The 26,207-nt window shown below is 33.9% G+C and overlaps 2 protein-coding genes across 2 annotated transcripts; one reads left to right on the forward strand and one right to left on the reverse strand.

Annotated features, from left to right (window-relative positions):
- Nucleotides 1–205: 205 nt before the first annotated feature.
- On the reverse strand, nt 206–6,231 carry LOC133680480 (probable LRR receptor-like serine/threonine-protein kinase At2g16250). The gene is made up of 4 exons (XM_062103460.1): nt 3,499–6,231; nt 2,915–3,043; nt 1,822–1,844; nt 206–1,179 (listed from the first exon to the last, which is right to left on the reverse strand). Exons 1-4 carry the CDS (start codon nt 5,475–5,477, stop codon nt 575–577), a joined length of 2,736 nt encoding a protein of 911 aa, XP_061959444.1. The 5' UTR covers nt 5,478–6,231; the 3' UTR covers nt 206–574.
- A 10,811-nt stretch (nt 6,232–17,042) lies between these two features.
- On the forward strand, nt 17,043–18,054 carry LOC133680468 (glycine-rich RNA-binding protein 7-like). The gene is made up of 2 exons (XM_062103434.1): nt 17,043–17,229; nt 17,477–18,054. The coding sequence occupies exons 1-2, from the start codon at nt 17,119–17,121 to the stop codon at nt 17,861–17,863; spliced, it is 498 nt and encodes a 165-aa protein (XP_061959418.1). The 5' UTR covers nt 17,043–17,118; the 3' UTR covers nt 17,864–18,054.
- The last annotated feature ends 8,153 nt before the right edge of the window (nt 18,055–26,207 follow it).

Raw genomic sequence — 26,207 nt, forward strand, 5'->3', positions numbered from 1 at the left:
GAGTTTTCTTAGGTGGCGCCTTGAGACTGTATTAACAGTAATGGTTATTAGTAGCCTAAACATAGAAAAAAAAAAAAAAAACTGACTGGCAGTGGTATTTGGCTGCTTCGTTTGTTTGTTCTAACATCCAGGCATTAGTCGACTTCTTTTACACAACCAAACTAAAGAGGCTGAACCAATCTCAATATGAGACAGAACAATAGGGTTTAAGGTATTTACCTTGCCTGTCTTTCTTTTTGAAAACGGGAAGGTTTTGAATGATGAAATTCTTAGCAATTACACTTTACATTGCACAAAAATAGACCATGAACAAAATATCAATTACAGATAAAAACGGGTCCTCTGACTCTTCTCAATCTTCTCTATCCAATAATCATTATGTAAGCCCTGCTCGCTTCCTGTGGAAGTAGATACGCACCTTTAACACCCAAAATATACCAAAATGGGCTTGAGACCGCAATCAACTCCATGAACCATGGACAGTGCACTGGGGACACCAACAAACAGGCATTCAAATAGGAAGCCTGCTGTATTATTGACAAAGAATTAAGAAAAATAAACATCTCTGTTAATTTTAATCCTGTTTCTCTACATCCTGCTCATCATATGGTTCAGGGAAAATCTCTCTAGAATGCCGTCTATGTGACGAGGAATGGTCGCCACCACCATTTTGGCCACTACCCTGAGAGTTTGAAGTTCCTGACTGTTTAAAACTACTTCCTCCTGGCCTGGCACTGGAGGCTGCTGGAATGACTGCTACATCAGATGAGCTGCGACGCCAACTCCCAAATAGAGAACCATTCCAAGATCTAGAAGATGTTGTTCTAAGCCTTGCAGAACCAGAATTTTCTTCCCTCACTACCTTCAAAGGATTTTCCAAAGCCTTGAGGATGTATCTCATAAGAGGGCGCCTTGAAGGCTTTGGATTGAGGCAAGACCTCGCAACAATGGCCATTGCCCAAACTTCCTCCAACAGATCTTCATCAATGATCAGGGATGGATCCACAATTTTTATTACAAGTTCCTTGTCATAGATACTAATGAAGGGTAGAATCTGTTCTGAAAATTCCTTCAGCTGAGCATCACTAGATGCACTGATGCCCAGCTTTCCTGTAACTAACTCGAGTAATACCTTCCCAAAGCAATAAACATCATAGGCACACGTGGCTGTCAATGAACCTGTCCATATTCAAGAAAAAATAGAGTTCAGAAACTACACCAGAAACATTATTAAACTTTAAATTATATAATATTATGGAGAGTCAGAATCAAGAAACGATATCTCAATCCTCCTTGCAAAGATTATGTATCAAAAAAATTGACAGTGAGTCAGTACATTACGATTCTGAAACGAAATCATGATTTTTCTAGGGCCAAATAGCATCAACCAGTTCAGGAGCAATGCTATATGAACAGCAATTCTGCATGAGCAAATTGGGTAAAACTATGATATGGCAGGTTATTGTATCCCCTGTTCCAAGGCATGGCAGCACCTTGTTAACCAGAGTTAACAATGAACTACATCAACTGAAATACTATTTTACAGTGATAAAAACCACCCATCTCATAATTCAGCATGGTTAAAAAGGTTCTGGATGGAAGATTTATATTGTCTTAAGAATGGATTTAATATTTCATGTTATTGACGCCTCAACCTAAAGTTTTTAGTAACCATATGTACTATAACATCATAACAAGTTATTTAATTTTGGTGTGTATGACAAACCCTAGAGCATATAGTTTCTTCTAGCTAGATAACATAATGAAGCCAGGTAACATAATCAAATTTTGGTGATGTTTTACAACTAAATCTTTGCGTACCAGAAGTACCTTGCTCCAATGACCTGCAAATGATAAAGAAACACTGAAATCACTACCTTGATATGCAAAAACAAGCATGCAACATAATCCCTCATTACAGCTTATTGAGGCAACAATTAGGCGTTAGCAGGTATAGTCCAACCACAAATAACAAAAGAAGATATATGCTATTAGTGCATCAAATTGAATTTCAAAAGTGTTATGTCATGTATAATCTTGCTCGTGTTTTTCATTCATTAGATACCAAGACAGTAGTTGAACTTGAACCATATGACCATGTCATGTTCAAGACCACGTATAAAGTAAACTACACCATGCTAGTGTTTTCACACTTTACACTCTTTTTCTTGACTTTACAAGGTGAACGCAATGAAAGAACTCTCAAGTGTTTACTTCTAACCTTTGCAATTATCCCCTGGTCTACAAATTGAAGAGCTTCCCAAAAGGACAGAAAAAATCACAAGATCCAATCTCCTAAGTTTCAAAATAACTAGATCATAACTATGGAACATCTTATAGTTCATGAAACCCAAGCCGATTAAAGGGGATGCTGCAGAAAAACTTAGCAGCGCAGTTTCTGAAACTTTTCCATCGAGAAAGAAAAAAGATCAATAAAATCACCCACTTGATGTTGGTGGCAAGAAAATTTATCACATCAAATAGTCACAACTAAGGATTTTCCAGCTGCATATATCAAATAAAAGCGAGAACTAGAGGAAGTTATTATTGGCAGAATAGTAACAGCAATGCTACGTTAGAGACTACAAACAACCAAAATTAATGTCATTTAAGCCAGGAATGTCCCACGCAACAGGTACTCTTGAAAAATAAAAATTAGAAGTAATTCAACAAGGCCAGTTATGGTTAACAGCTAGGTGGAAAAATAAAATTCACAGACTCGTTCACCATGCAGACCACAAAATGAGACAACCAAACCCATCGCAAGAAACTTTCATGTAGATAACCAAAAGTTAACATGTTATATGCAAGTGAAGATAGCAACTAATAACAAAACATGATATTTATCCAGCCAAGGTTGCAGATTCAAACTGTCCAGACAGTGTACAGTGACAACTTTTAATACAATACTTACTGAGGCAAACGCAGAAACCTGGTAATCCTGCTATGATGTGTATCTCCTTCTTGAGTGCAGACTTCACTCAGGCTCCCTAACCGTACTTCAAATTTATCATCAAGGAGTATACTGCTTGCTTGAACATCTCTTCAAGAAACCAAAAGAAAACAGTTCAGTAATTGCAGCAATAAGATGCACTTGCAATACCCTCCATCACACCAACTCAGACCCTACTTTTAAGCACCGGAACTATCACACAGAGCCAGGGCATTAGCTTTACAACAGTGAACTCAGGATTGAAATAAAAGCAGACTTATAGTTTAACAATCAATTGTGCCACATGATTAACCTTGGCATTGAACATTCGGCTATCTTATGACATTCATTTAATAGAATTTGAGATGTGCTACGGTTTGTCCATATTTTATTGAACTTCAACGACTATATTGGGCACATAACTAGGTGTCTTCCTACATAATGCATGGAAACTCACTCACTGGAACAAAGAGGAAGTTAAGTGAACTTACTGTGATTGACAACAAAAAGAAATCACAAAAAGGAAAGTGAACAAGGCAACAATAAGAAGCGTATCTTCAGATTACCTGTGCACAATGGGCGGAGTGCATTCATGATGAAGATATGATAAACCCTCAGCAGCTCCTATCGCAATTTTCAGTCTTGTTATCCAATCTAATGATTTCAAACCATCTTCTGAATTGGTTTTCCTGTACAAGGAACTTGACAAGTCTCCATTTGGCATATGTTTGTATATCAGGAATTTCTCATTTTCTTTCTCTAGGCAAAGTCCCAAAAGGGGAACCAATCTGGGATTTGAAACTTTACTAAAAAAATCCAATTCCAATAAGTACGCTTCTTTCCTATGGGACTGCAGATCAATCTTTTTTATAACCACAGGGATCCCACTTTCCGAGATTCCCTTGTAGAGATCCCCTGAATGGCCATATTTGATGAGGTTCACATCGCTAAAGTCACCAGTTGCTAGGAGAAGCTGCTGATATGTGTATATGTCTCCTAAACTTGAAAAGTCAATTGATACACCAGGAGGTGGTGGACTGCTCCCAGGAGGTGGTGGACTGCTCCCAGAAGGAACTGGAGTTGCTGGACCAACCCCAACCCCTCTTTGAGTTTTATTTCCCGTCTTACGGATGAAAAAGAGCAGCAGCACTATCAATATCACCAAAAGCAGAATAAGCCCAAATCCTCCCAAAACACTTACCAATATAATGACCTTTCTTTTGCTCTTCCCTGAATTTTCCCTTGCAGGAGGCTGTGTGGAGTTCGGGAGTCCAAAATTATCAAAAATCAAGCCCTTTTCAGTATAGAAAGATGTACAGTCAAGCAAACTCCTCTGATTTGACAAATTTTGGAGACAGTTGCTAACAAGAGAAGCATTGTCACTCACATAATTTGGAACCCTGCCTTCAAAATAATTACCTGACAAGTCTACAACGCTGAACCTTCTCAACACAGGTGTAAGACCTCCATAAAACAAATTCTGGGATACATTCAATTCTGCAGTAGTAGTGTTAGTATTCAAACTAGCATTTGACAGCATACCAGTGAAATTGTTGCCGGAGATATCAAGCAAGCGCAATCGAGGCATTGACCACAGCACATCAGGGACCGCACCAATAAAACCATTGCTCTTCAACACCACAGTCTGCAACTGACTTGGAACAGGAAACAAATTGACTGGCAAAGACCCACCAAGCAAATTGATCCCAATCAGCATTCTCTGCAAATTCCTCAAGCCTCTCAACTCTGCTGGCAATGACCCAGATAATGAATTGAAGCTCAGATCAAGGTCAACCAAGTTCCTAAGGTCACCAAGCTGAGCAGGTATCGAAGACGACAAGTCATTGATGGAAAGATTCAAATACTGAAGCTTTGAAAGCATCCCAATGCCAGGTGGAACCGAACCGAACAAGAAATTCATAGAAATATCAAGCCTTGTCAAATTCTGAAGCGAACCAAATGATACAGGAATAGATCCAGTAAACATATTTGACGAAAGATCAAGTACTGAAAGTCCCACCAATTGTCCCAAACTCGACGGAATCATACCCGTCAAGTTATTATCATGCAAATAAAGAACAGTCAAACTGGTCAAATTCCCTAAACTCCCCGGAATAGCATTACTTATCAAGCAAGAAGAAAGATCAAGAACTTGAAGGGAAACAAGCCTTTGACCAAACCAATCAGGAATTGAACCAGGAAGATAAAAACCAGAAGCATTAAAAGATTTAAGTCTTGTTAAATTAACAAGAGAATCAACTCCAAATTGTGGGTTTTGAGAACCAAGTCTAGTCCTTTTAAACCCTGAAATGTTAATTTCACTAACACTACCATTCTCACATTTGATACCATTCCAAATTGAACAAGGGTCTGCCTTTATTGGCCAGTCCCTGCTTCTTAACCCCAAAGAAGATCTTAGTCCGAGTAAAGCTGCTCTCTCTATTGGTGAGGTAAGCCTCTCTTGCTGTTGTTGCTCAAATGTGGACTCAAAAAACAACACCAAAAGTAAAAACTTTAATGCTAATACAATCCTTTGATCCACCATGGCTTATGGGGATTGAATTTCTAACACAAATACTCTCTTCTTCATATCAAAGATTCAAGCTTTGCATGTAATAAGCATAAATTGGTACAAACAAAAATGTGGGTTTTTTATTTGGCTTTCTCTCACTGTAAAGTTTGTTTCTTTTTAGTTTTCTCCTCATTAAAAAGAAACATCAAAAGGTTACTAAACTGCAGACACAGACTCTTACCGCAATCACAAGGTTTTGATTCAAGATTTGTTGGTAACCAATCTGAATCGCGCTATCTCTCTACCTACTCTCTCTTTCTCTTTCTAAATTCCAGCTTCTTCAGTTGACGAGAGAAACAAAAGATTAAAAAAACAAAAAAGAAACAATCATGTAGATATAATATTTCTTTAAAAAATAATTAGAAAATTAAAAATGGCTGGCCAGAAAGATACTGTGTGTGGACTATCACAGTATCTCTCTCAAAACACTCTAAATAGGAGCAGTGAAGATGGAAAATATAAAAAGGGAGGGCTTAAAAGGCTTCTGGTGTTTTGAGTGTGCAAGCTTTGACAATTCATAAAGCAAGAGATTGATATTTGATAGCGGCTTGAGCTTTGTGAAAAAGAGGCATGAGCCAGGGCTGAGCTCATGGGTCAGGGGTTATGGACCAGTGCTTCAGGTAAATGTTCCGGTGGTGCCGAGGTTATGTTGGATTGGTGTTGTTGTGTTTGACCTCCGGTAATCATGCACTTGCCAGCTAAGTTCAAACTACTCTTCCTGGCACTCCCCTCATCCCCTGTTATTTATACCACAAGTACACTAATGCAGTATTAGTAATGTGTTTCATTTTCTCTGTCAAGATTCTCTCTCTCTATAAGAATACAGGTGCATGTAATTATTTATTTAATTTTTTTCTAATTTAAGGGAGAAAATAAACGATGAATTTATGTCACTCAACTGCTCAAGGAAAGTTTAGTAGAGAAAAATTTTTTTTTTTAGAGAAACTTTTTTTTTTTTTTAGAGAAACTTGGTATAGATGGTGGTGGGGATGTGTGCCATTTAACTAAAGATACTTTTCCATAATTAGAAAGAAAACTTGTGGGCCCAGAAACGCAATTTTTTCGAACTTTATTTTCAAAGAATTCAAATGATTTATGGGATTTATTGTTCTAATCTATGGGATTTTTTTTTTAATCATGGAGGATATTTGATAAAATTATTTTTTAGTTCTTTCACCCTTGAATGTTTGTTAAGCAGTAAGAAGTGTTGCTTTTCAAAGTAGTATTTTTTAAGAAAAAATTAGAAAAATAAAAGGAATAAAGTTATTATTTGCTGTTTTTTCAGTATTATTGAAGAGAGAAAAAATCATGCATACAATGATTCGAATACAAGTATGCTGTGTCAATTAATATTGGAGAGAGAGATGATGAAAGTACAGTGTAAGCGGTCATTGGTCAACGATTCAATAGTCAAACCAAACATAAATTTCGGGATGAATTGATGGTTTTATTGTGGCAGTGGGTGAATAAAAAATAATAAAAATAATGATATGATGTTGATGCTGCTCACCCGGACATAATCACACAGTTTGATTTCATCTTCTCGCTCTAAAAGTCATCGTTGAGTTAAAAGAATTGTATTTCGTAACTCCCATCGCCCTGAGTTTTTGTTTATTAAATTATTTTTTTATATGTAGTTTTACATAATTTTAATGTATTGATATAAAAAGTATTATTTTAATATTTTTTAACTAAAAAGTATTAAAAAAATAATCCACGCCATCATAATTTTTTAAAATATTTTTTTGTTTAAAATTATATTTTTATATATTTTCATATCGTTTTAATATTTTAATTAAAAAAATTAAAAATATATATTATTTTAATGCATTTCTAAACAAAAATCATTTTAAACCATAACTAATATCACATTCTCAAATACGTCATTTATAACTCACATCAACCTGAGTTTTTATTTGTTAGATTATTTTTATATATATATTTTTAAATTATTTTAATTTATTAATATAAAAATATTTTTTAACAAATACTCCACACCATCTTAATGAATTTCATTAAGCATTTTTTTTTCTCTTGACTTGATCCCCGTATGATTTTTAATCCTAATAACAACGGATTTTATTTTATTTTTTCAATCTAATTAGGTGGCAGTTGAAGTAGCTGTGCTGGCGTGGCAGCAATAGTTGCAAAAGCGGGGTTGGTCTGTGCAGCAGCGTTGCAGCAATTGTTGCCCAGGGGTAGTTTGGTACGTGTAAGGGACAAAATTGAAAGGCGTGTTGTAGGGTAAGTTCTTCATATTTCCATATATACTCGTGCGTGTATGCTGCTGCGACTATACTGCGTGGGGTGGCTTTAGGATTTTTGGTAAATTAAACCTGTTAGTTGATGTAATTATAATATATCATGTTTTATTTTCTTAGCATGGCCAGCAACAAGTTTTCACCCTGGGTTTCTTTTAAGAAATTGAAAAATTAAATAAAATCTTCATAATGTTCTATTTATGAATAATTATTCTTATTTGTGCGTTCTTTTAAACATATATAAAAGTATTAAAATATTTTAAAAGGAAATAGACGGAAAATATTTACTGTGCTAACCTTGAAGAAAGAATACATGAAAAAAAAAAACTCCTGACCCATAAAAAATTATAAAAATATATCAATCTAAAATTTCTTTTTTTTATCTCTATCTTTTTAAATGAGTTCAAAAAATAAATAATAAAATGTTATTAGTTACACTTTTAACACCATAAAAAAATTTATGGATTGATGTTTACTTTATATTACGTGTTTACTATGCATTCATTTTCTATCATGCAATTAAAAAAAAAAAACCTCAAGATTATATCCATAGAAAAAAATGAATTTAAGTAGTTTTGTTTGTTTAGAGGTGTGATTACAGTTACTTTTTAAAATATTTTTTATTTAAAAATATATTAAAATAATATTTTTTTTATTTTTAAAAAATTATTTTTAATATCAGCACATCAAAATAATTTGAAAACATTAAAAAAATATTAATTTAAAATAAAAAAAAAATAAAAAAAAATAAATTTTTTAAAAAACGTTTTTAAAACACACAATTGAATTTAAATTTCATTACGTAATCTCTTCATCCAATTCCTTGCGTTTCACGTACGTTGCCAGAATCACACGTTCAAATGAAGTTTTCTTGCGCATCAAAATGATCATGATCATTTCACCCAACACCAGAAAAAAATGTCAAAAAAATCCATAACAATTTTAACCTTATTAGGATTGTTGAATTTATCTCTGATGTGAGCTATTGTACTCTGTCGGGCTTCAACGTGTGGAATCATATATTTTCCTCGTCGTTTAATGAGTTTAATGAGTTGTTTGCTATCTTATCTTTTCTCATCCATCACTTTGAATTTTTTATTTTTTCTTACATTTAGCTATTTGAATTTTGAATTGTAGCAAGCAGGCTTGAAAATTGACACGTGCGAGGAAATTCTTGCAACAGGGGAGGGAGTTTAACCAAGAAGAAGACCCAAAAAAAAAAGTCACCCATGTTGTCTTATTACATCTTTTTTAAAAATTATTTTTTTAAGATAATTTTAATATATTGATATTAAATATAATTAAAAAATATTTTAATATATTTTTTTAAAAAAATACTATAATAAAAAATCATTAACACAAATACTAAACGAGCTCTTAAAACATCTTACCACGCCTCAGGAAAAAAAAATGCACCATATGATAAGTGATTTGTGAAGCGATATGATAATCACCGGCCAAGAAAAAATCACACCAACCAGGTCTATGAGCATCAAAACTATATATATATATATATTAGATTTTGGCATTTTGAACTGATACTCCATATTTGCCGGTCACTGCGCAAATGGGAGAAGCAATTACAGATAAAGTTTCTTGCTGTATCTTGGTGCACTGGGAGGCAAAGAGGGACAGTGGAGAGTCAAGCACGCTCAGTGGTCAGCTCTATTTATTTATTTTTGCTGCATTGAGTTTATGGATAGCTTGTCATGTCATACACTGGTCGTATACAGAACATTGGCATGTGACAGCAGCTACTGTTTAAAACAGCAAGAACATGAAAATAAAAGCTTGTAACAGAGATTTTCAAGAAATTATGAATGGAAATATTAATGTTGCCACATGTTTCCACTGTTCAGCACTTTATCTTCTCCATTAAACATAATCGAGCAGCTGGGGGGAAAATAGTTGCAGTGTAAAAGGGGAAGCGATTCTTGATCAGGAGGAAAAGGAAGGAAGAAGGGAAAAAACCAGAACTAGTGCACATGAAACCCATTTTGCAAATCTAAGTTCAAAAGATTCATGCCACGAATACGAAGCAGCCTTCTGCGTCAAGTCGTGTCATCAACCCACATGGTTAGGCAAGCGATTAAGATTGGTTTGGCTTTAGAATATTACGGGAAAATTATAAACTCGAGTCCTCCCTTTTATTTATTTTTTTTTTAAAAATCATGGATACTAAGAAATCGTTTGGGAACGAGGTGTAAATTGTATTTTTAAAAATTTTAATTTAATTTTTTTTATTAAAATTTAATATGATTTGTATATTTTGAATCGTTTTGATGTGCTGCTGTTAAAAATAATTTTTAAAAAATAAAAAAAAATATCATTTATATTTATTTTAGTACGAAAAATTATTTGAAAAGTAACCACTACCACACACTGCCAAACATATTCTAAATGTAAAACCTCTTCTTAAAAAGCAAGATAAACTCTTGATTTGATCTGATAAATTTGTTTATTAATTAATTAAAAAAATAACATGACTAGTTGATTTTGTTTTCTAAAAATATATTAAATATATATTTTTTATGGCTTTGATGTAGTGATTAAAAATCTTTAAAAAATATTATTATTTTTAAAAAAAAACACCTTAAAAAAATTAGTCTTCACCGCGTTACTAAACTCTCTAACTTCCGGGTCCGAAACCATCACGTATTAATGTTGATTGGCACCCACCTTATTGGCATATTTACTACAAATCACCAAGCCAGTCAACCACGACCTGGTCTTTAGGCTCGCTGCTTGCATTCTATCTCAATGTCGGCTGCCATGTCATTATCTACAGAGTCTCCCCATTTTTCTGTTGACATTCTGGTGTTTTCCATGTCATTCTCGTCCTTTGATTTTTGTTTGATTCAAAATGAAAGAAAAGTTAGCAAACAATAATAAGGGACCGTTTGGGAACGCGGCTGCGGCCGCGTTCCTAAAAAATTTGAAAATTTTTTGTTTTTTTTTTTTGCTAAAATTTAATATGATTTGTACGTTTTGGATCGTTTTGATGTGCTAATGTTAAAAATGATTTTTAAAAAATAAAAAAACATCGTTGGCATACATTTTGGCACGAAAAGTTATTTGAAAAGCACCCGCAACCACACTACCAAACACGCTCTAAATACTCCTCGTTTCCTCCCTTGAAAGGAATCCCAAATCCATACGCAAAGCAGATCCCAAAACCCTTCCATAGAGAACACATTAGGCGATCCGGTTTGGTTAGCAGTTTTTTAGAAATAAATTAACTTTAAAAACATTTTGGTGTAATAATATTAAAAATAATTTTAAAAAAATAAAAAATATTATTTTAACATATATTTTTAAATTAAGAAACAATCATTAACAAACTTCCAAGCACCCCCTTTAATCACTTAAATCAACAACTAATCGAGACAATTAGATTCAAGTGGCAACTATCTATTTGACGAGCGACAAATGACCGCTCAACGGCATGCCTCGTTGGGCACTCGTGGACCAGTAATTCTAACCAGCCCGGATATTAATTTAATGGTATCATACTGTGGACTTTAGTGTGTATATTCTGGTGCTTCGCCTTCTTCTTCTTCCTCTTCGTAATAAAATAAGGTACTTTGTCGATTAGGACATGATTATGACGTGTCTGGGTGTGTGACCACGGGAGATAGGGCAGGTCTTTAGTATCATAAAATTAAATATCTCTGTGCTTTTTAAATGAGATCCCAGGCTGTACAGTGGTACATTATTCTTGGGCCATCTAAATATTAGATCTAATGATTGATGAACGAACCTTTTTTGGCACCACCATGTGAGACCCACGTATTCAAATTTGCTACACAATTGTTTTTTTTTCCTCCTAAACTTGGATCCAAATTATAAAAAAAAAATCAACACCCGCATCAATCTAAGTGGTTTACAATATTTTATCTAGATGCCCTTCATTTTAAAATCTCAACAACGATACCCTTTTTTTTGCAACTAATAAAGGTAATAATCTTTCATGAGAGTTAGCGGTTCTATTTATTTATTAAAATAGCAGTAGATCAAACTAATCATGTTTTGATCCACGGATAATGGTTATTAGTGCTCTTTATTTAGACGTGTTTGACATTGTGATTTAATTGTATTTTAAATTTTATTTATTTTTTTATATTATTTTTTGTGTTTTTTTATTGTTTTAACATGCAGATATCAAAAATAAACTTTTTAAAAATTATTATTTTGATGTATTTTCAAGTAAAAAATATTTTAAAAACAATAATTACCATACTCCTAAACATATATGAGCTTGCGCGGCAAAATGTGTTTGGTTATTAGTGCTTTATTTAGGTGTGTTTAATATTGTGATTCAACTGTATTTTAAATTTTATTTATTTTTTTAGTTTATTTTTTGTGTTTTTTTATCGTTTTAATATACGAATATCAAAAATAAAATTTTTAAAAATATTATCTTGATATATAATAAATATTTAAGTAAAAAGTATTTTAAAAACAATAATTATCATATTCCTAAACATATACGAGCTTGCGCGATAAACCGCGTTCGGCATGAGCAAAAGAGGGGCTCTCCTGTATACAATTAGTTTTAATTTTAATTATTATTATGACATTATCCAGTGAATTTGCTTCTAATAGTTTCATGCTCTCGTTTTCTTCTTCTTTCTTGGCTTCGACTTCAGCTGAGATTTTATCATCAGATATTTTAAACACATAAACGATGGTTTTACTTGGAGTGGGAGGGAAAGTGATGTCTTGTAGGGCTCCTCGTGCCAGAGTTAGCTAGACTCTTTGTTGACACTTATAGATGTGCATTTGATAAAATAGTATAAATTGTCAAACACATAGAAAAATAGTTTAAAAAAATAGTTTTTTTTCCAATAAAAACACTTTTAAACCAAATGTAAATTCATTATCAAATAGAGCATCAATGATACACTAACTTTATACTTGGCTATTAAAAACTTATATAATTATTAATTTTAGAGTTCGTAAAATTAGTCAAATTATATGTAGGTTAACTCGAACACCCACATTAATAAAAAAAACTTTCATGAGATGTTGTTTGGATGGAAAGGAGTTCAAGAGAAACGAATGTAGAGAAAAGTTTACACGGTTACACTTTTATCCTTCATTTTGCGGCGAAGATATTTTCTTGCAAGGCGAAAATGGTTCCCCTCTTCGTGTGTGTGTTTATTTTTATGTTTAAAATTTAATTTGAGTGTATTTTAAAAATATATTTAGGTTTAAAAAATATTAAATTAATATAAATTTTCTAGTGTTTTTAAATAATTTTACTGTATTAATATAAAAAATATTAAAATTAAGCTTATTTAGTTTTTTTTTTAATTTCTTGTTGAGTCATTGAAAACTTCCATTGGATGCTAAAGTGGGTTTACTTCTAGCACTGTAGTGAAATGATTATTTGTCTAAATTTCTATATAAAAATATTTTAGTTTTAGTGTGGAAAAACGACAATTTCTTCATGATGCTACCTTGATCCATTACAAAAAATGCTTGCAAGGCAAACTTGCAATCATGCTATCCAGTTCCACCCAAATTCAAGAGAGAGAAAATGTTGGTAAAAAAAAAAACTTTAGCTTCTACGAATTTTGTTGACAATGAAAGAAGAAAATGGCGACACACTACCATTTTTTAGAACTACTCAAAACTAAACAAAAACTTGTGTTTGTGTTTTCATCATGGCTAGTCAAGCCATTTGATTATCAAAAAGTTTGCGAAATGTTCACTTACAGCCACTCCAGATTTCATCAGCGAAGATAAATTAATAACTTGGGACTTTGAATTTCAATTTCGACCCTCGACAATTATCCCGCTACTAAAATATATTCAAATTGATGGCTACTGCAATAGCCCGACATAACCCTATATTATTCATTTTGGGTATTATCATTCTTGTGATTGATTTTATTCTTGATTACACGAATTCATTTTTGAGTCTATCATTCAGCAGCTGATTTTACTTGTAAAATCTTGACTTTGGACACTCGCTTCTGATATGAGATATTACAATCCCTCCACCTTAAAACGAGTCGTCCTCGGCTCTGAAATGTAATAACCCAGCTCAGCATGTCATATATTGTTTGTTTTAGGCCTTACTGTCATCACGGTTTTGTTCTTAGTGACGCAAGCTCATTTATGAGTTTGACATCCCAAAACGCGTACAACATGTCAACAATCGGCTTTACTCATAAAGCCTTGGCTTTGGACGCTCGCTTCCTATGTGTAATATTACAACTACAGAGTTACCCAAAGGCAAAACATGGTTATTAATTTTGAAATTTCTAGTGTAGACTTTTAAATAAGCACTCAAAAAATGTATTTTTAAATTTAATGTTGATTTAATCTATGTGTGAGATATCATGATATATAGTTTAAGATGTCGTTTTGGAACACGACTTGAATGGTGTTTCATTTAATTTGAATATTTTCTTGTTTAAATTTTTAGATTATTTTGATGTATTGATGTTAAAAATAAATTTTAAAAAATAATAATACAATATTATTTTAATGCATCTCAAATGAAAAAATAATTTGACAAAGAACTACTATCACAGTACCAAACAAGCTCTAGACTTTAAAAAACATGGTAATTTTATAGAATCATGGAAAAGATACAAAATAATGCTTTATTATTTCGCAAAATAATTATCCCCAAGCCATACATTAAAAGAAAATGACACCATGAATAATACGGAACATCTTGGATTACCAATTATGATCCACGGCATGGATCAAGGTTAGCACACCTCGAAGATCACTAGAACAAGCCTTATGATTACGATGAATAGCTCATGGGCCCAAATCTAGAAAACCTACGTGGGCTAGTGATTGGACAGCGGGCTCCGTTGACTAGCTAATAGCTTATTCATGGCTGTTTTACCTGATAGTCAACTTGGCCCTTGATACTAGCAAATGCTGTAGCAGTCCACTAGTTGTGCAGGGCTATATGGTTAGCCCAAATAATCAACATCTTGCCTTTGGGCACAGCAACTGCAAAAATCGTAACTAGTTTTTTCGAAGGCATTCTGGGTTGCTCCACTAGATTTTAGTTTTTTTTTTATATATAGAAGAAAAATATAAATCTCAATTATATTTTCTTAGGTCATTCGAATGCGCATTTGAAGATATTCCTAATATTTTTATTGTCAAAAAATGCTAATATATTTCGAAAAAATAGAAAGAAATCAAAGGCATTTTGGGTTGCTCAGATTTAGTTCCTTGTTAGAAGCAAAACACATATAAAAACCACAATTATGATTTTCTTGGATCCTTCAAATCCGCGTTTGCAGATATTGCTGATATTTTTACTGTAAAAAATGTTAATATATTTCGAGAAAAATAGAAATAAAACCTTACCGTATTTTTCAAAAAAATAGAATGAAAACCTGTTAAATATAATGATATTCACCATGCTATTATGCTACGTTAAAATTATTATTTTTATATATTTAAATTATTTTAATATATTGATATTAAAAATAATTTTTTAAAAATAAAAAAATATTATTTTAATAATTTTAAAATAAAAAATATTTTAAGAACAATCCCTCATTCAATGACAAACCCTACCGCGGCGGAGCTCAAAACAATGATTCATCGCATATTTCTCTTTCGTAAACACAGGGGCCACAACAAAAAGATACGAAACGATAAGGAGGTCAGGTGCTCTTTAAGTATATCCCAAAAAATCCAAACAGACCCGTATAACTCCCGGTGAAAAAAAAAGAAATTATGGCAAGCGTAGAGGGGCACAGTTGTACTTATGCTGTGCTAGATATTTAGGTAAACTACATCTCAATCCTTGTAAATTTAGCAGTGCTTAATCTCGATCGCCTTGTTTGATATTTTATAATATTTATTATATAGTTTCAAAATCATGGAATTGATAAAAGATGCCCAATTTTCCTTCATATTTCTTTCATTCTCATGTTTTTATATCAGTTTCTCTCTAAAATCCGATTCATGTGAAAGGATAATGAAGGATAGATGGAACATTGGAAAATTATACCATGGAGTCGAAAAAATAAATATTATTATTGCAAAACATAGAAGCATTAGAAACACAATATAATTCATATAGTTCGGAGGCTAAAAGTCAAAAAAGAAAAACATTTCAAGACTGTGAGAACATAAATGACAAGCTTGTAAAGTATAGGGACACAAATGAAATTGTACTCTAGATATTTAAAATATTTGAAGCCTGCAAATGCCAGTCGGTATTTTGTGTTTATCTATCCACCATCCCAGCAGGCACGTGACTATGGACCCGCTTGACCACACTTTCTGCGTGTCTTAACTCAAGTAAATTGCCAACCATGGTTTACCGTGCCGAATAAGGCAAATGATTAGGTTATATATTTATTTATTTGAACATGCTTGCGACTAGGGCAGGGTAAGCAGAACCTGGATAGAATAGCTACATCCTGTTTTTGGCACCCAATTCGGCTGTTGCTATAACCTGCATAGGTTTGCTCTTAACCACCATCTATAGCCCCAAAACATGTCTGATAAATTAATAACTAGTACTAGTAATAAGATTAGCAATCAACTCTCAACCTATTAATGTGGAATATTATAATTTTTCACGCTAAAAAAATAAAAAAACTAGTATCTTTTAACGTAAAGATGTTTTTTCATAAATAATATGGAAAGCAATAAAATAATTTTTAATCTAATTAATTATTTGTATTTTATTTTATTTCTTTAGGAGGAGTTTAAATACTTTTTAACAACTTTCAAATGACCAATTTGATTCACTAATTTATTTGATTTTCAATGATAATTCGATATAGTGTCTGCATGCCAAAGTTCAATCTTTTTTTATTATTAGAATTTAAGCAAGTTATTAATAATTTGTATAGCTTATAAAATTTTAAAAATTAGTTTAGAATTATGTTAAATTTGTGATTATTTTTTTGAATATAAATCTTTCCTCGAATTTACTGGTAGCTCTCAAATGAAGATGACTCAAATTTATCCAGCTAAACTATAAACACTGGAAGAAGGTGAAATTCACCAAAATTAACAACGGAAACGATAGTGATCTGCGTCGTTTTAACATGTTTCTTTACAAGCAAAATTTTATCCATCTCATTACTGTAACCCACGTCCACTAGCTGTGAGCTTGCCCCCCTGACCAAACGCCCCCATTCACATCTATTCAGATCAGAAACCGACGATTCCCTCGTAGCCAAACAAGCTCGCACACTCACCGCTTAAAAAGTTAACCCTAGTTAACTCCCGATGCGCAATACGCACTAGCTCTCAGCTATAAAGTCATCATTCAGCTCCTCATAATTTACTCATCCTTCTTAATTCCCAAAAGACCACTCTTCCTTTCTATAATTTTCTAGGGTTTAGCAATGGCTGCCGAGGTTGAGTACAGGTGCTTCGTTGGCGGCCTCGCTTGGGCCACCACTGACCAAGTCCTCCAAGAGGCTTTTAGCCAGTACGGTGAAATCATCGATTCGAAGGTCCGTTTGCCTTAGCAGAGACGGATCTGACCTAGCCCGATCCGATTCGGTTCTGGCGATCCATAATCTGTTTGATCTTTGTTACTATTTGTTACTGTTCACTGTTCTCTTTTATGTTACTGTCACTAACCAACAATCGGTACGTTCATCTTCAGTGTCTCTCTGGCTCGAAGATCGATCGATTTGTTCATTTTTTTTAGTTTAATTTTAATGCCCTTATATCTGATTGTATTTTTTTTGTCTACAGATTATAAATGACCGTGAAACCGGAAGATCTCGTGGTTTTGGATTTGTGACCTTTGGCAATGAGAAGGCAATGAGAGATGCTATTGATGGAATGAACGGCCAGGACCTCGATGGCCGTAACATCACCGTTAACGAAGCTCAATCCCGCGGAAGTGGCGGAGGCGGTGGCTACAACCGCAACAGCGGTGGCGGAGGTTATGGAGGAGGTGGACGCCGTGAAGGCGGCGGCGGTTACAGCCGTGGCGGCGGCGGCTACGGAGGTGGTGGAAGCGGATATGGTAGTGGTGGCGGCGGCGGTTATGGCGGCGGCCGTGACCGTGGTTATGGTGACGGTGGATCTAGGTACTCTTCAAGGGGTGAATCCGAAGGTGGTAGCTGGAGGAGTTAGGTTTATTTGGTTGCTGGTCGGTTATGATATTAAGACTTTAGTTTCTAGTCAAGCTTGTTTGGTTCCCGGTTCTCTCGTTATGGTTATGATGTTATCGTTGTTGCTTTTTTGACCTTTACCGATGGTTACATTGGTCTTTTGCTGAAAAAATTGGAAGTAATGAAATGAAGTGTAGTTTCTTCGTTCGCAAATATATGGTTTTGTGGGACTGATTTGTTTGTTTTCATTGTCAATCTGTTAATTATCCAAAATCATTCTTTTGTTTCTCTAAAGAAACAAACTATCAAATGTAGTCGAAGCTTGAAACTTTGGGAGACCATTTAAGTGTTTTGGTAGGCTAATTTGACCTAACAGATATTTTCGAACTTCCAGTTTATCTAGCTTTTCCCCTCTGTTTGAGCTATCAACGGAGATGCCTTCCTGTCTGTTTAATATGGATCTGCTACTTTTAGTTCTTTTTTAAAAACATGTCTGTCATCAATAATTTGGGTATTAAAAACTGTGATTGAAAAAAAATCGAGGACCAGGAAATAAAAACGAATTGAGGATAAAAAAAGAAACTTAATCGGTGAAAGCAACAGCAAAATTTCTAGGCGTTTTACTTTGTTTAAATAACGACAAGTTTCCAGGGGCAAAATTGTACTTTGGTATATATAAGATATTTTCCAGACATCATGTTATCAGGCACGTAAGCATTCGGCGTGTCTTTAACTGAAGTTACCTTATGTTTCCACGGATTTGGTTTGAGGACACCAATGTCCTTGACCTAGTTGCTAGTTTCAATGTTGCCCCCCCATTATTGAATTATTCCACTCAACATCACCTGACTGTTTTAATTGTTACCTTTCATCGATATTAACAAATATATACAAAAGAGGTGTTTTGTTGCATATGACAAAGCAATCTTAACTGAATAATAATTTTTTTTTAATTTTATGTTTTAATATTATATTTATTTTTTATTAAATTATAAATTTATAAATTTCACAGTTAATTTGATTGATTTAATCTTATTATTTAATATTAAATTGATTAAAAGATTAAACTTTATGATTTATTTTATTTACTTTTTATTAATTTATTTTGACCTCATAATTTATAAATAATATTTAATAAATTAACCTCATTTCATATTAAACTGTTTTTTGGTTTAATGGTATAGCTACTTTGTGCTTCTACGTTCATCTCTAATGATATGGTTAAAAATAAATAAAATATTTTTTAAAAGTTTTGTTTCTTGATTTTATAGCTCTGAGAAAGTCAGCCAAAATGACTTTTCTGTTAACAAAAGTCATTCCTTCGTATTTATAAATAAACTAAAATATTAAAATAAGTTATTTAAAAATTATTTATTTTATTAATTAATCCTTTATCAATAATTTTTTTTTAAAAAGTCAAGAGCATTAATATTAAATATATTAAAATAAAAATAAGTTATTAAAATAGTTTTTTATAAGAACAGATATATTTACACTGAGAGCTTTGATTGACCTTCAGCAGAGCTTTTGTAACCAAGTGATGGTGTCATGGTGAGGGGAGCGTGACGTGACGGCGTGAGAGAGTGCTGATTGCTGATAGGCTCTGGGCAGGCAAGCATTCCTTTGGGTGATGGGCCAGATCTTGGCACAGGCCACATTCGAAGCAGGCCCATCCAATTGGAGAAGCAAGTATGAAAAGGCCCATTTCAATTTAATAAATCCCATAGCAGGCTATTTGGAACATCGACGATAAAAAAGAATTGTTTTGCTTGAATAAATATTAAATTAATAATTTTAATATATTAATATTAAGAATAAAAAATTATTTTAAAATAAAAAAAACTTTTAAAAACCCTGGCTGGCTGGCAAAATCTCCTCATTAGTCATTTCTATGAGGACATGCTACTGTACATGAATTTTTGCTGTTTAGCTTTCCCCTTGGCCGAAATATCTATTACGGTGGATGCTGCTAATAGATCAATGCGCTCAAGTTGTGTTCGGTTCTATTACACTGCTGGAACGGCAATACCAAGTACCTTTTTCATGAATCTTGTATTTAATTTGGTCTTTTTTTTATTTAATTTAATATTCCTTTTGTTTGTATAATCTTACTGTTGGGTTTGTATTGCATTTATTGCTTCACCGGGTTTGGCTAACTAGTTTGAAGCTTTATCTGAATGTTGCTTCGATCTGTGCACAAGTCTATATAAATCAAGTCAAGGCTCTGCAAGTAAATGAAATTGATTCTTCGTTCAATGAAAACAGAGTTCATGATCTGTACAAAGCATTTCCAGAACCAGCAAACAGTCTTGCTGCAGTCCAGAACCCAGATAAGAATGTTGCATTTAAAGGAATAAATTATACTGAAAACGTCAAGATTAGAATTCAAGAAACAAAGAACAAGAAAACCTCTTTGAACAGCTGACCTACCCATTAGGTTTACTGCAATACCGAACATAGCTGTGCTCTGGTAGGATTTGAAAGTTACATTTACCACGTTGCCTGGCCAAAACTTGTGTTGTTCTTAAAGCAACGAGGCGTTTTGCTAGGACTTTAATCCTACCCCACCTCTCTGTTTCACAGGGAAGAGTATCATTGAATTAAAACAACTATTAGACCGACATATCTTCTGAACACTAGTACAGATTCTGTGAGCCATGCTTTGATTTATCTCTTATTCTGTCCAGCAAAAAATTAAAATAAAAATGGCTTGCATTTATCCCATTCTATCAATCTAAATGGTTTGCAATATCTAGTAGATGATATTATTAGTGCTTGGATGCTCGACAAAGAGACCACTTAACATTGTGGTTAAACTGTGTTTTTCAAGATTTTTTAATCTTTTTTAAAAGCTTTGAATTAGTAGTTTTTATACTCGTTTTGATATCAAAAAATAAAAAAAATATTATTTTAATATATTAAAAAAAAAGTATTTAAAAAAACGACTTATACCATATGTCAGTGAATCACAATCTCTTGATTTAACCAGACCAACCCTAATGTCATGTAGGCGCAGAATTCTTACTCTAGCATGAATTCCATGATTGCAATTTTCACCAACCTCGGCAATGATCAATTAAATGGCATGCAGTATATGATTTAGAATTAATCATGATAGACCGTGCTTGAAACCGTCAACTTTCAACAGAAGGAAAACAAAAGCTTGAAATGACAGTAATCTTGGAGAAAATATTTCTAGAATGTAATAATTCTCCCACTGCCAACATGACTAGATAAATGCTTCACCATCCAATCCCAGGGTGAAAGGTAGCATTTTTTCCTGACAGCAAGAAAATCTCAAACGCTGAAGAACACCAATCTGACTCATAAAGTGTATTGCTGGTGGCATGTCATCAAAGGATAGTTGAGGCATCAGCATTGACTAGTTGCTGCACTTTTGCGAGAATGACAACACAAGATCATCATGAGGGATAGAAGAATCCATGCCCCACAATATCTTGGTCTGTTCGAAACGAATCTTCTACAGAATCAGCGTACGAAAATTATCTTAACATTTAGAAATGATAGAAATGTAATAAATAAACGAAAGAGCATGCCTCACGGCTCAACCACATCCAAGTTCTCTAGTCCAAGTACAGACATGATCCTTAATGACTAGAAGAGAAACTGTGATTGGTGCGTACAAAATTGCTAAAATGCTGATTGGTTATGATAAAAAAAAAGGGTCGGTTTATTCTTAGTTTTTTAGCTATGGTTTTTCTTTTCTTTAAATTCATAGCAATAGCATGGTCCATGGCCTATAAATACATTTACATCATATCCTATCCAGCTTATACAAGCCACAAGTGTATTATCAATTCAGAAAGCTAGCCCGCTTCTCTATATGGCTTGAACACGCTTACAACTAGAATCACAAGTAAAGAAAAAATTGATCCAATCACATACACAAACAAATGCTTATCATCATTGAGTGTAGGGTTGTACAAATCTCATTCACACAATAGGCATTTCCCTCTGTATATTCCCCTCACACTCTTCCTTTCAACGACTTAAATGTTCCAGTTACAATTGCCTTATTCCGAATTTTCTCTCTTTATTCAAAGATTCGGCGAAGAAAAGCAATAAAAGAGTTGCTTTACGGCCACCTCAGGACCAGCCAGCCAAGGCTAGGTGGAGTGTTTTCTTCCCCATAAAGTTGTGGTTTCCTGGTTCTGTAGGCTGTCGATGATAAAAGGCCACAGGACCCTTCTTTGAACTAAACTATGCAATACTAGTTGTCTCAACTCTCTGAAACTCGCTTAACTATTTGTTAGCAAAATTTACAGTACTCTTGATCAGTGATAGTTGATGAAGATACAGTCCACGGTAATAAAACGTCTTCAACTAGTAGGGAAGGACCACTGGCAGAGGAAAATTAGTCTTGGTAGGGGAGAGGAATCCACAGATATTGGTCCAATTGGGATGGAATTGATGATGTGGATCTCCAATATCAGCAAGGTGTATCTCTAATCCCTTTTTCTTCGTACAGATTCCCATACAGTTGCTCACGTTATTTTCAACTAATCATCACCGACAGCCCCACTAGTGTGTGGCCAGAATCCTATGATCATGACTCCTTCAAATTAACTATGGGGCCTTCCTCATTCATTTCAACCGCTTCAAGACTTGATGCATTGTTATCCAAGAAACAACACTAATCAACAGTTTAACTAGGAAAGCTAATTAAACGCACAGCATGACGTCTGGTGAGAACGAATTCCACCAGGAAAACAGTTTGCTATAGGTATGAAGTTCTATGTTTCATATTTTGAGAGACCGATGATTCTATCACCAGAGTCTCATGAGTATTTGAAGGAACCATATGCACTGTGCCATTCATTGACTACCCAAGTTTTTCTAATCTTGTCTTCTGTTCCTTTCCAATTCCTGGATGTTTAAGACTAAACTTAAGTCTCCCTTATTGATTTCAGCATACATAGACTTGTAGGTTGGGGCTTCTCTAGCCAACTTGCAACCTAGAGCCAGAATCACACCGCCGGCCTCACAATTCTGATTCTTCCTCGAAACCTAACCTTTTATTCCAAACAGATATTTAGTTTCCCCCGAGAAGTTGTGTCCTTTTCTTGATTGAGAACTCTATGACTAAGCAGATATTCTTAGACTATTGTTACAGTAACATCTAACATGACTTCAGAAACCTAACCAGACTCATAATTCTATGGCTCTGACAGTCACATCGTATATCAAGCAGATAATCTAATCACTAAATGTATGGCTTGTAAATATTGATTGTAAGTTGACAAGACAATTAATTGAGAGTTGCTGTATATATCAAATTAAGGGATGAAAATAGAATGGTCATAAAATGTACAAGCACTTGAAGATAAGGGCTTGCCTGTTGATTTTCTGAAAACCTCCAAATGAATGGTAATATCATTGCATCATGATGGAAACTTTTTTAGCAAATGAGCTAATTATCTTCAATCAATCCATCACAGTATCAAACAACATGAAAAACCTTGTGGATAAGATAAGTTTCTCTAATACAATCACTCGAATTTTCGTTTAATGTTCCTAAGATGAATAAAAGGCCGCTGACAAGAGTCAAATAGCCCCGCTGAGGCGTAAGGCTCCCAACATCTTGGCCAGCAAAAAGATTCTGCAACATTGTTGCCTTTCGGTTGCCCTTTACTGACCAGATATCTGTTCAAAATATTGCAAGAGATGTTCATCATTGACAAATTCAAAGGTGAAACAGGCATATATATATATATGGGCCAGCATAGATAAAAAGCATTTGTTCACCATCAAAGAAGTAAACCCTGTACGTAATCAGTTATCCTTTCACAAGAGGGATAACTTTAGAAACAATTAGGGCTGTAAACGAGTCGGATTTGGATCGGATTAAAATATATAAATCGTATCTGATTTATTTAATAAATGGATAATATTTTTATGAATTTGAATCATTTTTTTGTCCAATTATCGATCCAGATCCAGAATTTGAATATTCATAGAATCTATCATTCATTTAAAAAAAAAACAAATATTTGTTGTATTCAAAATCTTGCTTTAAATGTAATTAAAATGAATTTTAACTACTGTATGTATAATAAATAAAATATGTCATGATTATATTTTATATGTTAATTTAAAAAATAAAATTCAAATGTCTCACCGTTGAAAAAAACAAAATCAAATGCTCCCGATAAAAATTTATATTAAAGGTCAAAATTAATTTCAATTAGCAAAGAAGTACGACAAAACTAAGAGAAAATAATAAAAAAACACATATTTTTTTTCTAAATTTGTTTATGTTTTAATAATATTTTTTTGATTAGATTATTATGAGACAGATCAAAATAGATCCATATTTGAATCATTTAATAAACGAATTAATATATTAGACTTGAATTATATATATACCGAATCCGTTTAATTAAATATCAGATTCGAGTAAAGATTGGATCAAATGGCGGGCCAATAATATCTACTCCAAAATAGGATAAAATTAAGCAAGTGGGCAGATTCTGAAACCAATCTTTGTGACTCCAGCACACCATCCTGAGGTAACAACAAAGCAGAGAAGCAACCATCTAGGTGGTGGCCTAGTGGTAAGAGCTTGGGACTAAGGGGTTTGCTTCCTCTTAGGTCTCAGGTTCAAACTCTATGGCTGCTCATATGATGGCCACTGGAGGCTTACATGGTCGTTAACTTCAGGGCCCGTGGGATTAGTCAAGGTGCGCGCAAGCTGGCCCGGACACCCACGATAATCAAAAAAAAAAAAAAAAAAAAAAACAAAGCAGAGAAGCCATACATTGATCATAACCTTGTTATATATGATGGTATAGAAGCTTGTATTATTCACATAATACTTTGAACCTGTTTGGAGCCTGAAAGGACTAATATCTTCCATAGTTGCATCAGCGCCTGATGCCCCCCTTTTCACGTTTTACTGTGCCTTTCCGGTAACTTCTCCATAAACACTTCAATATCAATATTACTGACCGGCGCCGGCATTATTTTCTTCTGACCTCATAATGCATCTGTTAATCATGTTTTGTTTTCACAAATGTTGATGATTTCATAATGAAAATCAACAAATTAATATTCACTAGAGTAAATTGTGATAAGATGGGCTAATTAGGAGTACCATAAACACTTATTGATGGGACTGGTAAGATGTTGTTCATTGAACATTAATCAAAGTAGGCTAGAAAACATTTCAATATCCAAGAAGGGAAGAAAGGTTTGATAGCACACTTCGTTAGCCAGTTAAGTGTCTGAAACATTCTTGATAATTAAAACAACAGTCCCAAAGAGAAAACCCAACATTCTGAAGGGAGGGTCCCAAAAGCTATGAAAAGGTAGGTAACATATGCTGAACTTCTATCCCAGAAAAGAACATATAATATAATCATTGTACGGAATCAGGAAGCCAGCTAGTTTTGCTTGGAATGTTGTTGAGGACCTAGTACGCTTGTAAGATAATCTCAATGATAATGAAACAGAACATGAAGGATTTTTTGCTGCAAAAAATCCTTTCTGAAAGGAAAAAAAAAACACGGGGTTGTGGTGCACACGTGAAGGTTAAAATTATAAGGTCTGGTTATGGTTTTAGCTTGGACCACCTAACTGATCAGAGCCCTCTGTGCAGTTGAAGCAGAGAAAAAAACAGCAAAGGAGTAATAATCTGCATAAAATCTCAACAAGTGCAGAATCCTATACCAGGGATTTCTACTTCGTTGTTTTTACCAATGAAATTTATCTTTGAAGGTTCTAACTCAATACAATTTCTTACATGGAGTTGGTCCGGTTGTTGAAAGCTCGATCACCGTACGTGCCAGGAGAGTCAGGGTTGCAGCTTTTATGGCACAACTTAAAAAGGCATCCCAAGCTTTAGCTCTCCTGAAGTTGCTGTAATGGAAACGGGGGTATTTCGGAGGCAATATGCCATTCTAGAAGTTTGATATGGCTTCCCTGCCGACCACTCATTTTATGTATCAAAAAACACTTGATGAAGTTACCGTGTCCCGAGGAGATAAGAAAGTTAACTGAACTAAGCCAAGTGAATGTTGACGGAACTAAGTTAATTTACAAATATGGAAGGATTGGTTCTATTTGTTTTGGTAATTACTAGTGTTTGCTTTTTTTAGTATATGAATTTAAGACAGATAAGGATTTAGGCCGGTTTAAGTTATTAAAACTATAGAAAATATAAACTGTGTTGTTAATTAAGTGAAGATACTGATTCTCCTACATTGTTGTTCTGATTCATATTTTGTGGTTCCTAAGGAGACAAATCATTAAAAATTCTACTGCATTTGCTAGATTTCTTTTCCACCCTACCCCACCTCATCACCCCCTCCGCTCCACCTCTGCCTATAAAGACCAGGCACTGCCAC

Source organism: Populus nigra, chromosome 19 (genome assembly GCF_951802175.1).
Source record: "Populus nigra chromosome 19, ddPopNigr1.1, whole genome shotgun sequence".
In the NCBI taxonomy this organism is placed as follows: Eukaryota; Viridiplantae; Streptophyta; class Magnoliopsida; order Malpighiales; family Salicaceae; genus Populus; species Populus nigra.